Source organism: Hemitrygon akajei, chromosome 22 (assembly GCF_048418815.1).
Source record: "Hemitrygon akajei chromosome 22, sHemAka1.3, whole genome shotgun sequence".
NCBI classification, from domain to species: domain Eukaryota; kingdom Metazoa; phylum Chordata; class Chondrichthyes; order Myliobatiformes; family Dasyatidae; genus Hemitrygon; species Hemitrygon akajei.
Genome location: NC_133145.1, coordinates 17,944,172 through 17,963,596, shown reverse-complemented (window position 1 = coordinate 17,963,596; position 19,425 = coordinate 17,944,172). Strand labels below are relative to the sequence as shown.

At 41.1% G+C, this 19,425-nt stretch overlaps 1 protein-coding gene across 2 annotated transcripts in view; it reads right to left on the bottom strand.

Annotated features, from left to right (window-relative positions):
• cacna1g (calcium channel, voltage-dependent, T type, alpha 1G subunit) overlaps nt 1-19,425 on the bottom strand; it is a 315,144-nt gene that overhangs the window by 212,223 nt on the left and 83,496 nt on the right. For both annotated transcript variants that reach the window (XM_073026745.1, XM_073026746.1), the window contains exon 8: nt 18,297-18,667. In XM_073026745.1, coding sequence (XP_072882846.1) covers nt 18,297-18,667 — 371 coding nt within the window. The remainder of the gene's footprint in view (nt 1-18,296; nt 18,668-19,425) is intronic.

Below are 19,425 nucleotides of genomic sequence, written 5' to 3'. Positions count from 1 at the left end.
CGTATGCAATGTGGTCATTGTTTGTAAGGCCAGTGTTTATTGCACTTCTTGTTCTTGAGAAGGTGGTGAGCTCCTTTCTTAAGTTGCTGAAGTGATATTGCCACAGTACAAGTGAGTACTGTGACCCAGTACTGGACCCAGAATGATGGAAGAATGGTAAATGTCCTTCCAAGTTAGGATGGGGGGTGGCGAGAAAGGCAAAGGAGTGGTGTTTTGACATACCAGATGGTGTTGACTTCATGGCATTACTGGATGCAAATCTGGGAGATGCGGTTGGAGTAGATTTACAGAATATTTTACAGATTGAAAACACCACAGGCACTGTTCACTGATGTAGTGAGTAAAGGTTTAGGCTGATGGAAGAGTTTCTGATTGAATGTGCTATTTTGCCCTTGGAAGAACCAGAGCTTCTATTCTTGTTGAGGATACAATCATTAAGGCAAGTGCAGGTTATTCCACACATGTTCCTTATAGACGTAGATAAGTTCCTGCAAAAAAAGGCAACCAATTAAAATGTTTATTGTGCTCCACAATGACACTTTAATTGAATAGCAAAGGGAGACAGACTTTTATTATTGGGGATGATAATTGCCTGATACTAGATGACATAATGTTACTCACTACTATCAGCCCTTTCCTGAGTGTTGCCTTCATGCTTCTGCACTGACTGCTTCATTGTGAATCATCAGTGTTTTTACTTTATGATAGCTAGAAGGACATTGATGAATAAACTGAAGGTTGAGCCTTGGATAATGTCCTGAGAAACTTTTGTAATGAGTCCCAGGCTTGGATGACAAACATCCAATGACCATAAACATCACCTTTGTGCAATGTTTTCCTTTGATATCCATTAACTTCTGCTTTACTAAGGTTCCTCAATGCTAAACTTAATCAAATATCCCCTGCAGTTAAAGGTAGTCCCATCTGAAATTTATTTCAGGAGTCTTTATTGAGAAATAGTTTGATAGCATCATCTTGCTGATGACTGAGAGTAGACTGACAGGGAAGTAATTAGCTAGATTGGATTTGTCCTGGCCAATTTTCTACATTGTCAATTAGATGCCAGGATTGTAATTATACTGAAGTAGCGAGGTTGTTTCTGGAATGAAGGTCTTCTGTATCACAGCTGAGATGTTGTCTGGCCCAGAGCTAATATTGTATCCAATGTTCTGAAGCATTTAATATTATGTTTGGGGAGTCATTCACTTGGCACATGGCACATCTGGCTAAATATGACTGTAAACACCACAGCCTGGTGTCTGACACGGCCATCATTGAGGATTCCCTTCTTGAATCCTTACTGCACTAGTATTGGTCCTCTCATTTGTAATATTAGTAAAATAAGGGATATTGTTGTGTGTGAGGTTATGCACTGCAGTGGAATATAATTCCACAACTGTTGGTTGCTTACAATGCCTCAATGCCTTACATATGTCCAGTATTGAGCTGCCAAATCTGTTTTCATATTTAACATGACAGTAGTTGCTATCTAACAGGATGAAAACTGTTCTTGGGTTGTGGGTCTTTGTCTTCACAAGAAAGGTAGAATGGTTGGTTTTACCAATGTTGTTAATGACGTGTGTGCCTGTAACAGATATGTTGGTGAATATGAGGTCAAGTTGTTTTTCCCTCATGTACATATAACATAGAACAGTAGAGCACATCCATAGGCCTTTTGGACCACCCTGGTCACCTTATCAAAAAAACTCAATCAAGTTAGTAAGTACAATGCCTTGCTGGCTCTCCTTAATTGGGCCATTTTTTCCCAATTGCTCGTAAATCCTAGAATTCTTTCCAGTAACTTCCCTACCACTGACATGAGAATAGATTCCAGGATTACGAGGTTAATTCCCGGGATGGCGGGACTGTCATATGTTGAAAGATTGGAGCGACTGGGCTTGTATACACTGGAATTTAGAAGGACGAGAGGGGATCTGATTGAAACTTATAAGATTATTAAGGGATTGGACATGCTAGAGGCAGGAAACATGTTCCCGATGTTGGAGGAGTCCAGAACAAGAGGCCACAGTTTAAGAATAAGGGGTAGGCCATTTAGAACGGAGTTCAGGAAAAAAATTTTACCCAAAGAGTTGTGGATCTATGGAATGCTCTGCCTCAAAAAGCAGTGGAGGCCAATTCTCTGGATGCTTTTAAGAAAGAGTTAGATAGAGCTCTTAAAGATAGCGGAGTCAAGGGATATGGGAAGAAAGCAGGAATGGGGTACTGATTGTGGATGATCAGCCATGATCACATTGAATGGTGATGCTGGCTTGTAGGGCCGAATGGCCTACTCCTGCACCTATTGTCTATTGATTATCCCTGGTTCCTTTTCTGAACAATGGAACAAGATTAGCTGCTTACCAGTCCTCCTCCCTCAGCTGCGACTAGAAAGGACGTGAAGGCTCCAGCCGTGTCTCCACTTCTCTTCCTCAATAATCTGGGGTCTATCCCATTAGGTCTTAGGGACTTATCCACCTTAATGCTCTTTTAGAGACGGTACACTATCTGCTTTTATTCAAAATGCCCCAATATGTTAATACTCTCATCACTGATCTCCCTTTCCACCATGTTCTTCTCCTTGGTAAATACTGATGTAAATTACTCATTAAGAACCCCACCTATATCATCTGCATAAAGCAAATGTTCCCCCCTTTATCCTTGAGTGGTCCCATCTGCTCCCTTGCTCCTGATGTATGTATAGATTGCTTTGGGATTTACCTTAATCCTACTTGCCAAGAACATTTCATGGCCACTCCTGGCTTTCCTAATTCCCTTCTTGAGTTGTTTTCTGGCTTCTTTATATTCCTATGAGAAGAGGTTCCAATAATCCAAGAACATGAAGCCCTGCCATCTGTATGATCATTCTATTCCTACCCTGACTAGTATGTGGCACCGGGAGTAATCCAGAGATTACTACCTCGGAGGTACTGCTCTTCAGCCTGTGTCCTAACACCCTATACACTCTGCTCAGGACCTCTTCCTCCTTTCTACCTATGTCATTGGTGTTAATCAGTATGACGACCTTTGACTGCTCACACCTCCCCCCCTCCCCCCCCCCCCACCTTGAGAATATTCTGCAACTTCTCTGAGAAACCCTGGAACCTGGGGGATAACACACCATGCTGGCATCTCTCTCTCTGCCACAGAACCTTCTGATTGTCCCCTGAACTATCAAATCTTCTATTACTATCACTCTGCCTGACTTTACCCTTCCCTGCTGAGCCTCAGGGCTGGCCTCAAGGGCACTGCCTTGGCTGCTGGTGTTGTGCCCTGATAGGTCATCCTCCACCCCTCCAGCAGTATCCAAAGGGATACACTAGCTGCTGAGGGGAATGGCCACAGGGGAGCCCTGCAGTGACTGCTTACTCCCCTTACTACTGGTGGTCACCCACCTACTATCTGAAACCTGGACTCTGGGTATGAACACTTGAGTAAAAGTTTTATCCATGAGGTTTTCATCTTCTTGGATAGTCCTGAGTGCATCCAGCTGCAGCTCCAGTTACTAGATGTTGTCAGTCAGGAGCTGAAGCTGGATACACTTCCTGCAGATGTAGTCATCAGGGAGACAGTCAGGTACTCTGGAATCCCACTTATCACAGGAGGAGCATTCCGCTAATTTAACCATCATGCCTTCACTGAACTAAGGAAGAAGGATTTACAGACAATATATTTAAAAAAGTGTGGGAGCTCTGGGAGAGTTCCAGTCTCCCTGATAACTACATCTGCATGAAGTGCATTGAGATGCAGCTCCTTAGCGACCACATTAAGGAACTGGAGCTGAGCTGGATGACCTTCAGCTCAAACAGGAGAATGAAGAGGTGATAGATAGGAGCTCCAGGGAAGCAGGTACTTGGGTGATTGTCAGGAGAGGAAAAAGGAATAGGCAACCAGTACAGAGTACACATGTGGCCATCCCCTCAATAATATGTTTACTGCTTTGGCTACTGTTCTAGACGATGACTTACTGGAGGAAGCCACGGTGACCGGGTGCCTGTCTGCCTCTGTGGCTCAGAAGAGGACAGTAGTAGTGATAGGAGAGCAGACAGGAGAATTTATGGATGTGAAAGAGACACCTGAATGGTGCCAGGGTCAGGGATTTCTTGAATCAGGTCCACAGCATTCTAAAGAGGGTAGGTGAACAGCAGCAAGTTGTGGTACAATTTGGTACCAGTGTCATTGGTAGGAAAAGGGAGGAGATCCTGAAGAGAGATTATAGAAAATTAGGTAGAAAGATGAAAAGCAGAAGTTCAAGGGTAGTAATCTCTGAATTGCTGCTTTTGCCATGTGCCAGTGAGGGTAGGAATAGGGTGATGTGTAAGACGAATACGTGGATGAGGAATTGGTGCAGGCGATAGGGTTTAAGATTTTTGGATCATTTGGATCACTTCTGGGTAAGGTACCTTATGACCTGTACAAGATAAGTTGTTGGGGAGGATTTAAACTAATTTGACAGGGGATTTGAAACCAGAGAGATAGGGATGGGGCAGTTGGTATACAAATAAATTGTTTAATGAGACTCTGAGGAAGTACAGGCAGATGAGAGGGCAAAATTTCAGTCAGTGATAAACAGTACTGTGTGTGTTATAAGGGGTGTACAAGAATGAGGTAGATGATCTTGTAGTACAGCTACAGATTGGTTGGTATAACGTGGGCATCACTGAGTCATGGCTGAAAGAAGATCATTATGGGAGCTTAACATCTGAGGATACACGTCTAACAAAAGAGCAGGCAGTTAAACAATGGAGGTGAGAGGCTGTTTTTCAAAAAAAAGAAATCAAATCCTTAGAAAGCGGTGACACAGGATCAGAAAATGTAGAATCTTTGCCATTAGAGTTATGGAATGGCAAGAGTAAAAAGATCCTGGTGGGAGTTATATACAGCCTCCAAACAGTAGCAAGGATGCGGGTTACAAATTACAACAAGATATAGAAAAGGCACGTAAAAAGGGCAATGTTATGATTGTTATGGGGGATTTCAATATGCAGGTAATTGGGGAAAATCAGGTTGGTGCTGGATCCCAAGAATGGGAACTTGTAGAATGCCAATGAGATGGCTTTTTAGAATAGCTTGTGGTTGAGCCCACTAAGCAAAAGGCAATTCTAGATTGGGTGTTGTGTAATGAAACAGATTTGATTATGAAACTTAAGGTAAAGAAACCCTTTGGAGGCAGTGTTCATAATTATGATAAAATTCTCTTTCTCAAAATGCAGAATGAAGTTAAAGTCAGGTGTATCAGCATTACAGTGGAGTAAAGTGAGTTACAGAAACATAGAGGAGCTGGCCAAAGTTGATTGGAAGGGGAAACTAGCAGGGATGATGGCAGAACAGCAGTGGTTGGAGTTACCTGGAGCAATTTTGAAGGCGCAGGATAGAGACATCCCAAAGTAGGGAGAATGACACAACCGTGGCTGATAAAGGAAGTCAAAGCCAACATAAAAGCAAAAGAGAGGGTGTATAATAGAGAAAAAATTTGTGGGATTTAGAGGATAGGGAAGCTTTTAAAAATCAACAGAAGACAACTAAAAAGCCATAAGGAGAGAAAAGGTGAAATATGAAGGTAAGCTATCCAATAATATCAAAGAGGATACCAAATTTATTTTTTTTCCAGATATATAAAGAGTAAAAGAGGCAAGAATGGATATTGGACCACTGGAAAATTATGCTGGAAAGGTAGTAATGGGCGACAAAGAAATGGCAGACAAATTTAAGTATTTTGCATTAGTCTTCACTGTGAAAGACACTAACATCATACCAGCAATTTGAGAATGTCAGTGGGCAGAAGTGAATGTCATTGCTATTACTAAGGAGAAAGTGTTTGGGAAGCTGACAGGTCTGAAGGTGACAAGTTGCCTGGTACAGATGGACTACATTCCAGGGTTCCGAAAGAGGTAGCTGAAGAGATTATGGAGGTATTAGTAGTGATCTTTCAATAATCACAAGATTCTGGAGTGGTTCTGCATATGTCACTCCCACTCTTTAAGAAGATAGGGAGGCAGATGAAAGGAAATTATAGCCAGTTGGTCTGACTTCAGAGACTGGGAAGATGTTAGAGTTCATTTCTTTAAGGGGAAACCTTGCCTGACAAATTTGCTGGAATTCTGAGGAAATAACAGGGAGGATAGACAAGGATAGTCAGTGGGCATTGTTTACTTAGATTTTCAGAAAGCCTTTGACAAGGTGCCACACATGAGGCTGCTTAACAAGTTAAGAGTCCATGGTATTACTGGCAAAATAGTAGCATGGATAGGAGATTGTCTGACTGACATGAGGCAAAGAGTAGAAATTAATGGGGCCTTTTTTGGTTGGCTGCACTGACTAGTGGTGTTCTGCAGGATTTGGTGTTGGGATTGCTCCATTTCGTGTTATATGTCAATGGGGTTTGGATTATGGAATTGTTGGTTTTGTGGCCAAATTAATGAAAGATAAGAAAGTTAAGTGGAGGGGCAGGTAGTGTTGAGGAAGTAAGAAGTCTGCAGAAGAATTTAGACAGATTAGGAGAATGGGCAAACGAGTGGCATATGGAATACAGTCTTGGGATGTATATGGTCATGTACTTTGGTAGAAGGAACAAAAGTATAGACTATTTTCTAAATGAGCAAAAAAATTCAAAAATCTGAAGTGCAAAGGAACTTGGGAGTCCTAGTGCAGGATTTCCTAAAGTTTAACTTATAAGTTTAGTCAGTGGTAAGGAAGGCAAATGCAATGTTACCATTCATTTTGAGATGACTAGAATACAAAATCAAGGATGTAATGCTGAGGATTTATAAGGCATTGGTCAAACCATATGGGGTGTTATGAGCAGTTCTAGGCCCCTTAAGGATGTGCAGGCATTGGAGGGGGTCCAGAGGAGGTTCATGTGAATCATTCTAGTAATGAAAGGGTTAACATATGAGGAGTTTTTGATAGCTCTAGGCCTATACCAGCAGGCTTTTAGTGGGGTGAGGGGGGATTTTATTCTGTCCACATATTCACATATGTGGACAGAGTGGATGTGGAGAGGATGTTTCCTACAGTGGATGAGTCTAGGAACAAAGGGCACAGCCTCACAATAGAAGGATTCCCATTTAAAACAGAGATGAGCAGGAATTTCTTTAGCCAGAGGATGATGAATTTATGAAATTCATTGCCACAGATGGCTGTGGAGGCCAAGTCATTGGATATGTTTAAAACAGAGCTTGATAAAGTTCTTAATTAGTTAGGGTGTCAAAGCTTACAGGGAAAAGGCAGGAGAATGTGAGAGGGATAATGGAATAGTGGAGCAGACTTGATGGGCAGAATGACCTAATTCTGTCACCATATCTTATCTTATTGTCTTATGGAATGTTGTGTTCTGTTCTGGAGTGTGCAGAGGAGGTTTACCAGGGTGCTGCCTGGACTAGAGAGTATGTCTTGTGAAGATAAGATGAGCGAGTTGGGGCTTTTCTCTTGGAGCAAAGGAAGATGAGAGGTGACTTGATAATGAGAGGCATACATAGAATGGACAGTCAGTAGAGTTTCCCCAGGGTGGAAATGACTAATAGAAGGTGGCATAATGTTATGGTCAGTAGAAGGGGAGATGTGAGAAGTATGTTCTTTACACAGAGTGGTAAGTGTGTAGTCAGCCCTGCCATGAGTGGTGGTAGAGGCAGATACATTAGAGACATTTAAGAAACTCTTAGATAGACACATGGATGATAGATAAATGGAGGAAAATGTAGGAGGGAATGGTTAGGTTAGTCTTAGAGCAAGTTAAAAGGTTGGCACAGTGTCATTGGCCGAAGGGCATGTTCTGTGCTGTAAAGTTGTATGTTCTAGAAGTAATTAAACTAGTTAATAAGCACCTTACTAAACTAATTCCTTCTGCATAAACAATGCCCACAACCTTCCATTCTTTGCACATTCATATACCTATTTAAAAGACTTTTTAATGTCTCTGTTGTATTTACCTCTGCCACCACTCTTCACCATCATTCCAGGGGCCTACAATGTACTTACTCCGCACATTTCCTTTTTATTCTTTTATAGAGTAAACTTGCCCCATCACTTTAAAGGTGTATCTTCTAGTATTAAACATTTCAACCCCGGGGAAAGATGCAAGCTGTTAATCAATACCTCTCGCGATTGCATAATGTTCTATCAAGACTCCCTTCAGCCTTCACCACTCCAGAGAAAACAACCCAGTTTGTTCAACCTCCTCTTATAGGACATGCCCTCTAATCAAGGCAACATCCTGGTAAACCTTTTTGTGCTCCCTCCAAAACCTTCACATCCTCCTAACATGAGGTGATTAGAATTCATTGCAATACAGCCTGGAAGTAGGTTTACTCATCACCTGCTACAGACCCAGTGTGGCGAATATGCCCTTGAGGAGTAATCCAGTTTGGTCTTTGCTGGTGCTTTTGAGTCATATGTAACCATATAACAATTACAGCACGGAAACAGGCCATCTCGGCCCTTCTAGTCCATGCCGAACGCTTACTCTCACCTAGTCCCACTGACCCGCACTCAGCCCATAACTCTCCATTCCTTTCCTATCCATATACCTATCCAATTTTACTTTAAATGACAATACCGAACCTGCCTCTACCACTTCTACTGGAAGCTCATTCCACACAGCTACCACTCTCTGAGTGAAGAAAATCCCCCTCGTGTTACCCTTAAACTTTTACCGCCTAACTCTCAACTCATGTCCTCTTGTTTGAATCTCCCCTACTCTCAATGGAAAAAGCCTATCCACGTCAACTCTATCTATCCCCCTCATAATTTTAAATACCTCTATCAAGTCCCCCCTCAACCTTCTACACGCCAAAGAATAAAGACCTAACTTGTTCAACCTTTCCCTGTAACTTAGGTGCTGAAACCCAGGTAACATTCTAGTAAATCTTCTCTGTACTCTCTCTATTTTGTTGACATCTTTCCTATAATTCGGTGACCAGAACTGTACACAATACTCCAAATTTGGCCTTACCAATGCCTTGTACAATTTTAATATTACATCTCAACTCCTAGCTCAGTGCTCTGATTTATAAAGGCCAGCATACCGAAAGCTTTCTTCACCACCCTATCCACATGAGATTCCACCTTCAGGGAACTATGCACCATTATTCCTAGATCACTCTGTTCTACACTCTGTTCTAGTCATCTTGGTGATAGACACTGATTTCTCCTACACAGAGTATATTTTATGTTCTTGCTATTTTCAAAGGTGGTTTCAAGTGTTCTTCCTTTTCTTAGGCAGGATGATGACTTGTGTTTGTTCCAAGTTTGTGATCCATGTCTGAACCTATGACTCTGGACAGTCAGTCAATACCTGAAAGGCATTATGCCACCATTGTAAATCTACATGTATGTACATATAGTAGTTACTGGGTCTTAGCAATAAAGAAATTACTGTTTTGGTCATATCTCAAATTATTGTGGTTTAACATATAAGGTTATTTAGTTAGAGTTCATCCCTCTGGAGATGTACTACAACCTCATTCCTTCTAACCCACGTCCTTATTCCATTTCCAATTGTAGGAATCAATTAGCTAAAGTCTTATTTTTTAGTATTTTAAATCCATAATAACATACCCTTTTCAGGTAAATTAGTGTACAATTATTTTCTGAAGGTTCTTGTCTTCTCAAAGACAAGATGTATATCAGATATTCAGATTGTTAACTGCCAGTTGAGTTTTTCTTTGGAAACTGATTCTAGGAAACAAGCTAATGGCTCAGATCATATTCTTTACTGGAAGCTGCAGGACAGTTTTCTCAATTTAAAAAAAAAGTGGTCAAAACTTGTATATAAAGTAAATTCTTGTGGAAGCCTCTTTTTCTAGGTTAGTGGTTTGAAACTAGAGACGTATTTCAGAGATTTCCAGATGCTGTTCTATTCTCCAAGTTAACAATTCAATTAACTTCTGGAATTGATGCAAGGTCATGGTTCACTGCTACAAGTAGGAATGATGGACACAACTCAAAAGCAATTGATTTCAAGCATACAATTATGTTGGAAAAGGCAACCCAGTGGGTGGATAGGATCCCACATCAAAGCAGAGAAAATCTGTGAACTGATGATGTCTCCTCGTATGGTGACGAAACGTTTGCAAATGGATTGCCAAGATCGGAGAGCAACTCAACCCAACCATCAAACACCCGAGCTACACATTTTCCAAGTTATTTCCAACACTCGAGTGCTTTCTTAAGACCTCTGTTAATGAAGCATTCTGCCAAATGACTTCGACAAACTGTGTAGAAAGCCATCTGACAGAATCCATATACTGCAGGATGTCAAGAACATTCAGTGTCAACTATTTCCAGATTAACTCATGGTCAAAGGTGTTCTTCCGCACAAAAAAAACTTTCTATAAGGGACAGGTTACATGTCGTGGGCCAGTTGAAAGGAATGTTCCTTGGTAATTTGGCAAGGCCCTCTTTTGGAACACTTTACTATGTAGTGACACCTGGTGCTTGCATACCCAGGTTCTAAGCACATCCTTATCTAGTACAGTACAGATTTTCAGCTCTAGCCAAGACCTTTGACCACAAATATCTTGCATCTCCTGTTCTGTGACTCATAATGCATCTAATTACTACCTCTTTTGTTTGGGTTTCCTGGCTGCAGCTTCAATTAGCTATGATAAAATACATTTGTACTGCACTGTCTGTGTACACATTCTCAAACTTGAACAAAGGGTTATAAATGCTTCTTTACCACTCATATTTCATGGAAACCCAATTCCCTTTGAAGTCACATGTTCTGGCTGCCAGTTCATCTGTGGGTCCCTTTCAATCTATTTTTCACTCAAGATTTTGTTTCTATGGGTGTGATTTGACATGAAGTAGGAAGTACTTTCAAATCAATTTTCAGAGCAATTTCATAGTCCCTCACTTTCAGTAGGACGTGCATTTACAAAGATGGATGATTCAGTGATCCCATGATCAAACTAGATGGAAGTGAGGCTTACTTTCCCTTGCTTGGAGTTCAATACCAGGTTATTTCTGAGATGAGTGGTGAGTCAGCAATGCTCACCACAGAGAGCAGAATGTTGGCCAACAGCTCAGTTGGGTGACTGGATCAAATCCCCTGCTGGAGTCGTTCAGCTTGGGGCCTGTCTTGGAGATGATGTTTCTTTTTGTTTTGCTTCCTGGATTAGGAATATTGCACAGGAAATGGAATATCCAGTATGGATGTGCACATGAAAGCTTACTTCCTTTTCAAAGATGGATAGGGGACTGTTAGCAGCTCTTCTATCTTTCACCTCTGCTCTCCCTCCTTCTCCAGGCTCTTTTCCCCCTTCCCCCATTCCTCCAATACAGCAGCAGCAAAGTCAGATTTGTTCAGCTGTCCAACTGTAGGTGTTGCAAGAACATAAAAATGCAAGAGTAGGAATGGGTTACACAGACCCTCAAACCTAATCCTCACATGGCCTCAACTTCTCTTTCCTTTGCTTCTGTAACCTTCAATACATCCATATTCAAAAAATCTACCTTTCCCAACAAGATCCAGGGAACCGACTTAGCCAGAACTAGGATTCCAAAAACAAAATTCCCAAAGCTTTGTCAAGCCTCATCAAATAGGTGGGCCCAGAAACCAGCTGCAGATCCATTGTCCCTCGCCTGAGCATACACTTGTGGACATGGATCTGTCATTGTTTAACACTGGGATAGTATACTGAGGAATACCATACTAGTGTATAATTGTCTCCCCCTCTGTGAAACTGGGGTATGCTACTTGTAGTAAAGGTCTGTTACTGTATAACATTGGAATACAGGTAGGTAGAGGTTTGTCCATGGTGGGGTAGGTGTCTGATACTGTATAGGTTGGTAGGGTGTCTCTCATTATATAAAACTGAAGTACGGTGTGGTAGAGATCCATCGATGTTTAATAATGGAGTGCAGGTAAGTAGAGGACAGGCAAACATTGATGGGTAGAAAGGTCTGACAAATGAAAAGTCACACTGCTGTTGCGATGAATGCAGTTGTGGAGGACTAATGAGCGAAGCAGTATGCCAACGACAAGACCACTGAGGGAGCAGTCAAGGAACATTATGGGTCAGAAGTGCAGTGATGGAACAGTGGACAAAGTGTGGGGAGAGGGATTGCAGAAGTGAGGAGGTATTGAGATCAGCAGTGAGGGGGCAGTTATAGGAGGGATGAGAGGATAGAGTGCAGTGCAGGACAAGGACTACTGTATGCAGGTAGCAGTGAATGGGGCAGTGAGTCTGCAAACAGTGGGCACCAAATGAAGATGTAAAGGGATCAGCAAAGAAGATGTGAGTGAGAACTGTGACATTTGTGCCTTTAAACATGACTAAATATCAACATCTGGTTATGTGTGGGTAAAGCACAGCCTGTTTTTTTCCCCCATTAATGGTTTGGATTGTAAACCAGGCCATTCCTGCCAGGAAGCTGTGTACCACAGTGTCAGGGCAATTCTTGTAAAGTAGGAAAGCTGGCAGCCAGTTTGCAAGGTTCCGAAGAGAGCTTTGTTTAAAATTATCCAGAATAACAGTCTAATGAAGCTAAGGCTTAAAATGTCTAAAATTCAGATGCTGGGGGAAAAGAAAATTAAAGGACACAAAAATGTTCAATTACATTGAAGTTTGTGAGACAACTTGGCAGAATTCTTCTCTTTTATTGTTAAGGATCCAGCTGGTATTCTGTTAAATCATTTTATTCTTTTTCCTGATTTAACTCTTTTTGCTCCTACTGTCATGGAATGAAACCCTCACTGCACCTTGTCAAAGTATTAAATTCACATAATTATTTATACATAACTAAGAATTACTTGTTGGTCTCTTTCTCAAGGACTAATAACACAAATGATGTGTCAAACAGAGTTCCAGGACATCCTCATTAGAAGTGGGGTCTTGCTGTGATCTGGCATTCATCAAGGCTAACTTTCTCTCCCACAAAGAGAGAAAAAATAAACCTTCTAGAGGACCACAATCCAGTTGTGGTTTGGAGGCTTGTGTGCCTCTAAGACCCAGAGAGCTATGTTGGCTGGAGTCAGGGCTTTATGCTTTGACTCTCGGTAGGGTCACCCATTCCATATAGGTTAAAGATAGAGGCCAGAATAAGATTGTTTCACTGGTCCTCCAGGTTTGGGGTTTCAGCTCAAGGCTAACATCCCTGACTGGTATTTCTGAGTCTCCACCCAGGACTTGCTTGACTGACGGTAGTGAAAACCGAGGCAAAGCTATTGACACGATGAAGGAAGCCCTGAACATCACCAGAGATGGAGAACGTTAATTGCTACCCTAAATGCCAGCAGCGTAATAGGCAGTAAGCAAAAAAGATGGGGAGAGGAAATCCCTGGTGGGATTGCATCAAATCTATGGAGTACTTTGGAAGCATTTATATGCTGCATATAACATTCTGCTGCTGAGAAGTACAATCCAATTTTAAAGCGCTTCTGTAATTTTCTGTTATATTTGATGATTGCAATGTTCACTGTGGAGATCCCAACACAGCTGAATCGTATAGGATATCTTGTACTTAATTTCAATCAGTATGGTATTCTCCTCATCTGCTGGTTCTGAGCTGAATGTCTCTGGGACCATATTTGTTTTGGAGTTTCCTACAAGACCATCGATTTATAGTTAAGAGTTTGTGTGACTGGCTGGTTGTTGATCAGTGCGGTAAATTGAAAACCTGTTTCTCATTGGAGAACTGCTGGGAGGAATCCTTTAAGTGAGGAATAAGTCCGACTGTGGAGAAAGCTCTGACAACTGCCCTGAGCCTCTCTGCTTGACTCGGGTTATCAATGACAGGGTGTCCATTATCTCCATCTCGCCAACATCAATGCAGGAATCAAGCTCGCCAACTCCCCACAAAGAACAGCAACTTGGCAATAACTTGAAAATAGAAACCATGTTCTAATAAGCCCTATGGTTCACGTGGTACTGATGCAAAAAACAGGACAAAAGTAGGAAAAAAACATGAAGACTTGCTTGGGCACAAGCCTCCCCAGCATCCAGGACATCTTCAAGAGCGATGTCTGAAAAAGGCAGCACCATCATGAAGGATCCTCACCATCCAGGACATGCCTTCTTCTCATTGCTACCATCAGGAAGGAGGTACATGAGTCTGAAGACACACACTCAACAATTTAGGAACAGCTTCTTCCCTTCTGCCATCAGATGTCTGAATAGACGTTGAACTCATGAATATTACCTCACCTAATTTTTTCTTCTTTTTGCACTACTTATTTAATTTAACTTTTTAAAATGAATAGATATATATACATATTTCTTACTATAATTTTCTTTTTATTATGTATTGCAATGTACTGCTATCTCATAATAAGAAATTTCATTATGTATGCCAGTGATAGATCCTCAGAGAGATTATCATCCAAGAACTTGAAACTGCTCATCCTTTCCAATTCTTATCCCTCCATAAGGACTGGTATGTGTTCCCTCGACTTCCCTTTCCTAAAGTTCACAATCAATTCCTTGGTCTTACTGACAGTGAATGCAAGGTTGTTACTGAGACAACTCTTAACCAGCTGATCTATCTCATTCCTGTACACCTCTGTGTCACCACCTGAAGTTCTGACAACAGTAGTTCTGTCATTGGCAAATTTATAGATGGTGTTTGAGCTGTGCCTAGCAACACAGTCATGGGTTTAGGGAGAGCAGAGCAATTGGCATACTTGAGGTGCACTTGTGTTGATTGTCAGTGATGGGATGTTATTTCCAATCTACACAGACTGTGGCCTCCGGTTTGGAAGTCAAGGTTTCAGTTGCAGAGGGAGGCACAGAGGCCAAGTTTTCAAGCTTTTTGATTAGAACCAAGGGTATAATAGTGTTGAATACTGATTGTCCAGGTGATCCAAAGACAAGTGGAGAGCCAGTGAGTTTGCATTTGCTGTAGACATATTGTGCTGATGGGCAAACTGCAACAAGTCTGGGTCCTTGCTTAGGCAGGAGTTGATTCTAACCATGACCAGCCTGTCAACACACCTCATCACGGTAGATGTGAGTGCCATTGGGCACTGGTCGTTGAGGAAGCTTTCGCTGCTCTTCTTGGACGCAAGCATGATTGTTGCCCTTTTGAAGCAGATGGGAGCCTCCAACGGTGGTGGTGTGTGACTGAAGATGTCCTTGAACATTTCCGCAAGTTAGTTGGCACAGGCTTTCAGAGACCAACCAGGTACACCATCAGGGGCTAACACCTTGCATGGAAGGGTTCACCCTCTTGAAAGATGTTCTGACGTCGACCTCTGAGGCAGAGATCACAGGGTCACCAGATGCTACAGGGATTTGCATTGATATAGCTTTATTCACCCTTTCAAAGCGAACATAAAAGGCATTGAGATTATCTGGGAGTGAAGCATCACTGCTATTCATGATATTAAGTTTAGCTTTTTAGGAAGTAATGGTGTGAAAATTCTGCTGATGGTTGCGATTTAGTCTCTATCTGAATTGTTTTTTTGCTCTTAAGATGGCCTTCAGTAGTTCGTACCTGGATTTTTTGGATCGTTCTGGATCACCAGTCTTGAATATCATCGATCTAGCCCTCAGCAGACTATGAATCTCCTGGGTTGAGGTCCCTGTAATAAGTTTTTAAATTCTTCATCCCTACTTCTATGTATTCTAGATCCTTGCATTCCCTTGGTTCACAAGCAATATGTAAAGCAAAACTACTGATTATTCATGTCATTATAATTTGATATGAAGTCCATTTATTGTAGTGAAATACAATGGATTCTGGTTAATTGGGACCAGTACATTTTGGCCCAATTAAGCGGTTGCCCCAATTAGTGAAAGTTTCATGGAAATAGTTAAAAAGTGTTAAAGAAAGACAAATTGCCATTTAACTGAGTAACATATTATGTATTTAAATGAAATACAGAACAAATTAGAATACTATCAATACTACTAAAGTACTATAAAACTTCTAATTGTTAGTGATGGAGGAATTCATCCTGTGTACCTGTATGCTGCCACAGCCTTTTGATTCTAAATGAACAAAATCAGCTTAGTCATCTAGTATAGGTAATGGACTACCTTCATCAGAATCAGAATCAGGTTTATTATCACCGGCATGTGACGTGAAATTTGTTAACTTAGCAGCAGCAGTTCAATACAATACATAATCTAGCAGAGAGAAACAAAAATAATAATAAATAAAATAAAACATAATAATAAACAAGTTAATCAATTACATATATTGAATGGATTTAAAAAAGAAATATTGTATTAAAAAAAAGTGAGGTGGTGTCCAAAGCTTCAATGTCCATTTAGGAATCGGATGGCAGAGGGGAAGAAGCTGTTCTTGAATCACTGAGTGTGTGCCCTTCAGGCTTCTGTATTTCCTACCTAATGTGAGAAAAGGGCATGCCCTGGGTGCTGGAGGTCTTTAATAATGGACGCTGCCTTTCTGATACACCACTCCCTAAAGATGTCTTGGGTACTTTGTAGGCTAGTGCCCAAATAGAGCTGACTAGATTTACAACCTTCTGCAGCTTCTTTCCGTCCTGTGCAGTAGCCCCTCCATACCAGACAGTGATGCAGCCTGTCAGAATGGTCTCCACGGTACAAGTTATACAATGCTATTGACAATTGCATCCTCCAGATCTTCATTTTTTGTAATATTGAAGATGATTGTCAATAATTTTATGTTCTTCATAGTTCCTAACTTTTTAAAGTAATGAAATTGTTTCATTTTCACTCCCAGCTGTTTCTGGCATCTCCAAGCTTGAATGCTTCAATCCGCAGTGAGCAAAATAGTTTGGAAATGTCTTGCTGCTTATTTCTTGCCAACTATCAGTGACACGAATCGCTGCATTTTGAACACAAGTGCATGCAACAAATACTATTTAAAGACTGTTTGCTCCAAGCACAGTGTCAAACAGCCACACAAGTGCACGCATCTGTCTCTAGTTAGAAACTGCTCAGCAACAGTCTCCTGTCCCAATCAAGTGGCATCGTGTCCCAAATAAACAAAGGGAATCCTGGCTATTTTCTGGATTAGTTTTTGTTAAGAATTGTAGAAACATAGAAACATAGAAAACATACAGCACAATACAGGCCCTTCGGCCCACAAAGCTGTGCTGAACACGTCCCTACCTTAGAACTACCGAGGCTTTACCCATAGCCCTCTATTTTTCTAAGTTCCATGTAGCCATCCAGGAATCTCTTAAAAGGCCCCATCATTTCTGCCTCCACCACTGCCGCCGGCAACCCATTCCACACACTCACCACTCTCTGTGTAAAAAAAAACTCATCCCTTTGTACCTACTTTGTACCTCCTTTGTACCTACTTCCAAGCACCTTAAAGCTATACCCTCTCGTGCTAGTCATTTAGCCCTGGGGAAAAGCCTCTGACTATCCACATTATCAATGCCTATCATTATCTTGTACACCTCTATCAAGTCACCTCTCAATTGTCCCAATTTGGGGCAATTTGGGTAATTGTCCCAATTTACCAGCTGCCCTGATTAACCAATGGCACGTTAACCAGAATCCACTGTACCTCTAGATCCTTCACATGAGTACAGACAAAATTTTGATACTAAGCTGATGGAGACAGCTGAAAAAATGCTCGATCAAAGTGGCAGCTTTGAAGTTGCTTCTTAAAACAGGACAGTGAGTTGGAACCACAGGATTTTACATGATAATTCCACGAAGTGTGAGTCCTGCTGAACTGTAGCCAAAAGCATTCCTATTTGATTCCTAACTCAGATGGAAATTCTTAATTCAGATGGAATGTTCACAGCCATCTTGGGATGCAGTCTAAATATTCAAAAAGGGAAGCTGAGTGATTTCAGTGCCTAGCACTGATAACAGTTTGATTACTTATATACAGCCTTCTTTCAAATATAAATTTAACCTCCGTTCCTTTATTCCTTTGCATACCCTAATTTGCTATCATCTGCCATCTGCATTTTGAAATGCAATTATGGAAAATAAGATTGTTAAAATCCTAAAATATTCAGATAAAATTAGATACAGTTGCAGTATCACGTGTCAATATTTATACACCTTGATTGAATTCACCATTACAATAGAAACAAAAAAGGTTGTGTCTGGTATGCTTTCCAACCTAATCAACTTTACACCCTAAATTTCCAAATTTAAGGGTAGGAACCTAAAGAGGGTTTTTAATTTGCCGAGAGTTGGATCTTTTCTAGTCTCCTGCTTCATAGGCAATTACTTTGAGCTTTTTACTCAGAGAGACTTCCTTGACACAGTATTTGATAACATTGTGGTCAATCTATCATTGAATTTCCAGACTAAAATTACATTGAATGTACTCTTGAATACTTCATATACATTGGAAATATAAAAGCTTTACAGGTGCGAGAGTACTTTGTTTTGCCTTACCTGTTCATGGTATTCAATCCCCATACTAAGTGTATTGATGAGAATAGCGATCATAATTCCTCGCCCAAAATATTTGCTGTCAACAATTTTGCGGCAGGTGTTGCAGACTATGTTCCAAAATTTCCAACATTTCTTTACTCTTGGTTGGTTACATTGAGGATCTCGTTGGTCATTGTAGTGAGCATCCTGGGTGAACTCATACACGCCATCACTCTCTGAATCCAGTGTCTCATTGTCCGTCACCTCAGATTCATTGCCCCTGATACAGATGGGACAGCTTTGCGGATCACAGTTCAGAATGTCAGTCGTTCCACTGGGCGAGCTGTAGGGTAAGCAGTGACCAGACAACTTGCAGGAACCTTTGCAAGAGCCTATGGGTTGGGAGCAGAGAAGATCACATTTGGTCTTTTAAACTTTCAAAAAGGGAACAAATGGTGCAAAATAGAATCTGAAAACACCGGAAGCATTCAGAACAATTTAACTTTTTCAGTTGCAAACACAAGGAAATCTGCAGATGCTGGAAATTCAGACTTTTTCAGTTGATGGCATTTCATTATATGAAGAAATGTTGCATCAACTGCGATATTATCATTCTTTTCCAAACACACACCATGTTTGTCTTGTTTTGAATTCCCAGCTCCTTTTCCTTCTAAATGGGATTTCAGCAAACACAGTTGAAGAAAATTCCTTTCATCATATTGTACCTTTCATCAAAGTATAATACACAAAGGGCCAATTGAAAGCATATAATAGATGAGTAATGTGTAAACCTTCCTCCTTTGACGCTGAATAATTTGTTGTCAAAATATACTAAATGAAGCAGTGTTGTTATTGCGTAAAAAACAAATTGTAAAAGACACTTTTCTCAATATTTTTGAGATACTTTGCTAATGGAATGATTGATTGTGTTACTTTTCTAACTGTATCAACGTAATGCCAAAATTCCTCCAAGCGGGCCATAGCCTTGTCGTGGCCTGGAAAGCTATGTTGGCTGGAGTCAGGGCTTTATGCTTTGGCTCTTGGTAGGGTCACCCATACTAAACAGTCAAAGGGTAGAGAACAGACTAAGAGTGGTCCACCAGTCCTTCAGGTTCAGGGCTTCATCTTGGGGCTAACAACACTGACTGGT